This window comes from Acomys russatus, chromosome 19 (genome assembly GCF_903995435.1).
Source record: "Acomys russatus chromosome 19, mAcoRus1.1, whole genome shotgun sequence".
In the NCBI taxonomy this organism is placed as follows: Eukaryota; Metazoa; Chordata; class Mammalia; order Rodentia; family Muridae; genus Acomys; species Acomys russatus.
In genome coordinates this window covers 59,166,351-59,172,660 of record NC_067155.1, presented here as the reverse complement: position 1 = coordinate 59,172,660, position 6,310 = coordinate 59,166,351, and the positions used below count along the sequence as shown (strand labels likewise).

Below are 6,310 nucleotides of genomic sequence, written 5' to 3'. Positions count from 1 at the left end.
ATCAGCCTTATCTATCCCCCCCCAAGGCACCATTTCCCATAAAAAGCCCCAGCCCTGCACAGGGGCCTCACAGAATCAGCAGTTTAACCTGAAGATAAGATCTAAGGTCTTCCAAGGCCCTAGTCAAGAGTTTAAAGAGAACAGTCACAATGGTCGGTAGACAGCCATTCAACACTAGTACTCAAAGGAAAACACACATCCTGGCTTTGGTTATGGCTACAGAAATGATCTGGAAATTGTCAGGAGGGCACTGGCTTGAGAAGAGGTGCAGGGGAGAGGACAGACAGACACCCCAAGGCAAAGGTTCGACGCTACAGACTCTTGAAGAACTAACTTCACTTGAACTTCAACTAACACTTGAAGAGAACACCCCAACACACGCAGCACAGGTGCAACACCACAACTGCCTGGGGACAGTTGGATTCGAACCCATTGCTGCGTGTGTCTGCAGAGACAAGGACTTGGTAGGGTTCTAACCGTCACCACCAGGCTGAAGGGCAGCCTCCTGCTCCCCCAGCATCTATCCCCTTCCCCTTTGAGCCTCTCTGCCCCTCTCTCAAGGACCTCTGTCCATGAGTGGAACCCTATGAGAACAACAGAACTATTGGTTTTTCAACTCAAGGGTAACTTAAGAAATTCAGTGTTTTAGGATCTGCAATGTTTATTTTTGAGGCTGCATCTTAAGTCCCTGCAAAGTCTCACTGTCACGACTGGGGTTTCTTAAGACACTGGGAAGGCAGTAACAGTCAGGGCCATGTCTAGGCCTTGGGTGACCTCTGAAGTACAGAAGGCAATAGTGCCAGCATGACAGCCTTCAAAGGTACTGCACTAAAGCACAGTGTGGCCACCAGGCAAGGTAGAGGAAACAGTTAGCCACTGCCTCACCCCACCCCTGTGGAGGTGCAGCCCCTCCAGATGAGAACACACTTCCTGAAAACACACTTCCATATGCACTATGGGGAAAGCAAGGGAGGTCACAGCCAAGAAAAAGTGTCCTGACACCCTTTGGGGACAAATACCATCTATGTCTGAATGATTTCCATCCTGGGTACCTAAGTACCCAGCAGGGTGCTTCCCCCCCCTCCCCTGAGCCAGTTGGAACTCAGGCGACTGAGTGCATCCTGGGAGGCCTGCCTGCTCAACCTGGGCTCAGATCACTATAGTGAGCATATGAGGGTGGGGCTCACTGCAGTGAGCATGTAGCAGAGTGGGGCTCACTGTAAAGATGTTTACAATGCAGGGATCACTACTGTATCCATGGTGACAGTGGGTGGGTGCAAGGCAGAGGGCAGAGAAGAACAGACCAGTTGGCAATTTTTAAGTAACAAACATCATCGTTTATCCTGTTTCCTTAAAAATTCCACTGAGAGGGCTGATATAAGTTAACACTGCAGGTCTGCACATGTCTTCCTGTGGGGCACAGGGGCTTACTGTGGCTATCCACATCATGAGGCAATGTGGACGGAGTCCGGGGGGGCCTGGGGTGAAGCAGATTACCTGCAAAGATCTCTAAGATGTGGACAGCCTACTGACAGCCCAGAGGTGGTGACAGTCCCTGTGACCTGCTTCTTTACAGGAGGCATGGTGGCAGCTGGAGGATAAGGAAGCCCGCCCCGCCCCATGAGTCATTTCTCTAATAGCAGCCCAGAGAGAAAGAGGGCAATGGCAGGTGGCTTCACTGGGGCTCAAGCAGCACAGACTTGGTGGCTGCAGCACCAATGTGGGCCAAACCTCAGGGGAGGCTGGGGGTCCTGTGGCATTAAAGAGCCCAGTACAGCAGTGGGTACTGTACTGGGATGCACGAGTGACGCACAGAGCACACACAAGGCTACAGACTGGTTACTGCAACGCTCACCTGGCCACTGTACCTATCAAGAAAGAGAGAACCCACACTACAGAGGGCACATGAAACTTCTAGCCATTGGGAGCTAGGTAGAGGAATGACAAGTGGAAACTTCTGAAATCACCACTTCTTCCACTCTGAGCAACGACAGGCGTGTCTAAACAAATCCTATGTGCTCGAGAACCTCCACAGAGTGGTCCCTCCGGCATGATAAGACTACGTCACACCCCTCTCCCAGCCCATCTGTTGGCTGCAGCCTCCAGGGTGAAGAAGGCTAGAGCCCTGGTCCCTCAGTAGAAGCGGAGGCAGATGAGATGTTCCACATCTTTTATTTCTCCGAGAAGGCAGAGCCAGGAGAACTCCCCTGTCCCACGCTTCACGGCCCAGCAAGGGAAGCAAGCACACGACCCACCAGTCAGATTCAGTCAGGAAAGCACTCACTGCTCTTCACGGGAGAAAGGCCGAAAGGTAATTATTAAAACAAGCTTCCCTTCAAACTCAAAGGAGGTTTTTCTTTAAAAAAAAAAAAAAAAAAAGACCAAGTATAAACAAAACAAAGGAATAAAAGGAAAGTGGACGAAGCCCCCCCACTCCTGAAAGCAAGAGTCTCTGGTGACTGCTTTCTGGAAGAAGCCGAGGCAGGAAAGAACGGTACAGAGATGGAAGTGGCTGGCCATGTGAGTGCCTTCAACTCCACAGTGCTCTCCATGTCCCAGGCCACGGAGCTAGTCCCGGTAAGTTAAGAATTTTCTATTAAGAAGAAAACAAAACAAAAATAAAAACCACTCCAGAAAAAGGGTCAAGGGAAGAGGAGGAGCGTAGAAAGTCAGGCCGCTGACCGCCGGCGGATCACGAAGAGCCCACGCTGCAGCTGGCCCAGGTAAATCCTCATTTTGGTACTGTCACTCGTCTTCCTCACCCAGATCTGTGGGGACAGGAGCGGGGGTGAGGGTGAGACAGAGGCACTTCTGTGTGGCTCAGGTGTGGCCAGAGTATCTGCTTGAAGGGGCCATCGGAGTGCCCCTGGCTTCAGAGGCAGCTTCTGGCACCTGAACACTGTGGAGGCTCAGCCAGCACTCACACACCTCTAATAGTGTCGGCTTCATTTCTGCCTCAGTCATCTGGACTCTGGACTTGGTGATTATATTTTTCAACACCCAAAAAATAAGCATTGAGGAGCAACAGCTTTTCAAACCAATTTAAACATGTTTTCCTTGCCCCAAGTAAAATTCCCTCTTACTTAGCCTTCCAATGCTCAAGAGCTGAGGGTGGTCCTCCAGCCTCAGCAGCTCCTGGGGTGTACTCTGGGGTGCTCCACTCACACAGCCCTGCGGGGTGCTTCGCCTCATAATACCTCCTCCTCTCACTGGCCCTACAGGACTTGGGTGATTAAACGGCCTAAAGCAAGGTTTGGCCAAAGTCTGCCCCTCACACACAGACTCTGCAGACAGAGCTCTCCTCCCCACTCAAGCTCGGGCTGCAGGCTTACCCTCAGTCTCACCGCATCGCCAGTGTGATGAGTGAGTGACAGAACACAGCCTAAACTGAAGCAAGCTGAAGACCCTGCATGAAGCTGAGCCTCCTGCAAGACCATTTTAAACAGAAAACTGACCCAAGTGGTGCTGAGCCAGGGGGCCACCCACCTGCTGGCCCACCAGCCACATGTGCCCACAAAGGCTAGGCACCTCCAGGGATGCGTGACAGGGGAACTGAGCACAGAGCTGGAATGCCCCTAAACACTGATGCTGCCGCTCCATCACCGGGCACAGAGCGGATTCCCTAAGGCCTCGTCCCCTTGGGAGCTGCCACGGCATCAGCATTTGCTCACTGGACCACACTGGGACACCCTATGGCAGAATGTCACAGTCTTCACAGGTTCTAGAGAGGCCTGCGCGCTCTGTAGAACAGCCACCATACAATCAATCACAGGCCTCATGGCTGAGGAGCATGGTCTTTCTGGGGGGCCCCATTCTGACTCTGCCTTAGCAGAAACTCAAACTCAGCCCAGGAAGAGTAGCATTCCTTTATCTGAGGCTGGCTCCAACTCCCAAGCACACTATCATTTTGCAAACTGGTCACATTTGAGGGCACTTTCGATTCAGGAAGCTGAGAGAATACCAGAGGCTTAAGTTATTTTATAATCCAGTTTCATTAGATTTACCATGCAGTGGCACAAATCACTAACAGAGGGGAGACACAGAAAAAAAAAAAAAATCAATTTCTTTGCAGACATTTGTGGGCTGATAAAAGATCAAGCCCATGCAGCTATAAAAGTTTCAGACTTTTAAAAACTTCTAATGGTGTGGATGAGCCGCTGCTGACATCTTCCTAAAGATGAGCCAGTGGGAGCCCTAGGGCAGTCCCAGCATCCCTGGGTAGCACACTGAACAGCTTTAAATGCAGACCTAATCCTGAGGGAAATGCACCGAGAGGCAGGCCTGGCAGAAGAGCATGTCAGACAGGAAGGAAGGCCAGGAGCTGAGGGCCAGCAGCACCCATGTACAGGCACCCCTGGGTGTTGAGCCTTGTGCCCGTGACCCCCAACCCTCACAGATGAAGCAGTCCGTTGGTATGTAGGAACCTCTAAACACACACGAGACAGGAGTATGCTAACTCCACAGACAGGCTCCACTGTCAGTGTGCAGCCACCCAAGGGCACTGGGCAGCAGTGCGCGCTCACCTTCTGCACTCTCCTGGGGTAAGCTCAGTGGCTGCAGAGGAGCACACCACGGCCCCAGTAGCACATGGACCTACAGGGCCAGGCTCCAGCAGACATGAGGGCTCAGGGTTGATCTGGCAGTTTCCCCAACAGTGCTGACCGACCCCACACAAGGCAGGGCTGCACTGCACATCTAGGGTGGAACGTCGTTTTGCGCCTGTGGTATTTTTTTTCCCCACACTTCTCAGAGCAGTGTTCTCTCCTCACAGGAAAGACCTTGATCCCTACCTCATTGGCTCCCACTGAGCTGATGACACAGCTCAGTTTCTGGTTGTCCTTGGACTCTAGGTAGATGGCCTGGCTCTTGTGGTACCTGCCAAAACAGGACACAAACAGGAATGAGGCAGGAGGTCTGGGGTAGGAAAACAAAGCATTGCTTTGTTACAGAACCATTACTCCTGCAACAGGTCTCAGCAACAGGTAACTGAGGAAGAGCACAGGCTTCAGAAGGCAGAAGGCCTCCACCTTAAGAGTAAACGCCTCCAATCTTGTGGATCCAAAACTTCCCTTGACCCTCTGCGAAGAGGAACAAAAGCTCTGAAGGCTGGAGAGCTGTGCAATCCACCTCTCAGTGTTTCTGGAGGCCGAACCCAGGACCTGCTTACCGTACACAGGGCAAGTACTCCACCACAGAGCTGTGTCCCTAGGAAGTGCTCCACCATGAGGGAGCTGTGTCCCTAGGAAGTGCTCCACCATGAGGGAGCTGTGTCCCTAGGAAGTGCTCCACCATGAGGGAACTGTGTCCCTAGGAAGTGCTCCACCATGAGGGAGCTGTGTCCCTAGGAAGTGCTCCACCATGAGGGAGCTGTGTCCCTAGGAAGTGCTCCACCTCAAGGGAGCTGTGTCCCTAGGAAGTGCTCCACCATGAGGGAGCTGTGTCCCTAGGAAGTGCTCCACCTCAAGGGAGCTGTGTCCTTAGGAAGTGCTCCACTATGTAGCTGTGTCTCTAGTTTTTCTTTTATTTTGAAACTGAGTCTTATAAAGCTGTCTTAAAAATGCAATTCTCCTCACTCAACTCACCAAGTGGCTGGATTGCAGGCCTAAGCAAGCCAGCATGCCAGCTATAATTTCCTTCACTATTGGGACTAAGTTCAAAAAGTTAGAACTCTGTGTTGGATCTGTTGCACTTTCTGGCATCAGCCTGAAGCACTGCAGGAGGCAGGCCGCTCCACACAAACAGAAGGGTCTGGAGACCCATTTTCTGCTTGTCCAACTAAATCATCAACTAGAAGGAACTTTGCATTCAGCCCTCAGTTGAGCCATGGATTCAAAAAGGCTCATGATTCACTTCAAGAGTGTTCACCACTGACTAAGCCTAGGGTGAGGGACAAGATACGAGGTCCCTGCTCTCTGGGAGCCTTAAACACAGCACAGGAACATTAAAAGCCCACCAGGGCTAACAGTAAGAAGGCACAGCTGAAGGTCTTAGCACAAGCAGTAGCTAAGTGCTTCCGCCCTGGCCCACTCTGCGGGGAGAGAGGAACAGGGGAACAGGACACAACACATGCCTGGGGAGGCTGGGAAGCGGGCAGCAGGGGGGTGGTTCCTGATTCTGCACAGCACCAGCGCTCTGTCCCACAGTGCAATGCTATGTCCAACTTCTGCAAGCTCAGCACAGACCAAGGATGAAGAGGAAGCCGGGACAAAGCCCAAAGGAACAACAGGATGAGAGCACAACCTCTGCTCATTCCAGCCAAACAAATCTGCTGAAGACCCTCAGGCTCCTAGGAACTGTTGCAAAGCACAGC

The 6,310-nt window shown here is 52.0% G+C and overlaps 1 protein-coding gene across 1 annotated transcript in view; it reads right to left on the bottom strand.

Moving 5' to 3' along the window:
- Nucleotides 1–2,155: 2,155 nt before the first annotated feature.
- Nucleotides 2,156–6,310, bottom strand: part of Suds3 (SDS3 homolog, SIN3A corepressor complex component) — a 28,339-nt gene continuing 24,184 nt past the window's right edge. Inside the window, exons 11-13 of the mRNA XM_051161637.1 lie at nucleotides 4,791–4,875; nucleotides 2,683–2,768; nucleotides 2,156–2,593 (exon numbers count right to left, since the gene is read on the bottom strand). Of these exons, the coding sequence (XP_051017594.1) occupies nucleotides 2,569–2,593; nucleotides 2,683–2,768; nucleotides 4,791–4,875 (196 nt within the window). The 3' untranslated portion in view covers nucleotides 2,156–2,568. The remainder of the gene's footprint in view (nucleotides 2,594–2,682; nucleotides 2,769–4,790; nucleotides 4,876–6,310) is intronic.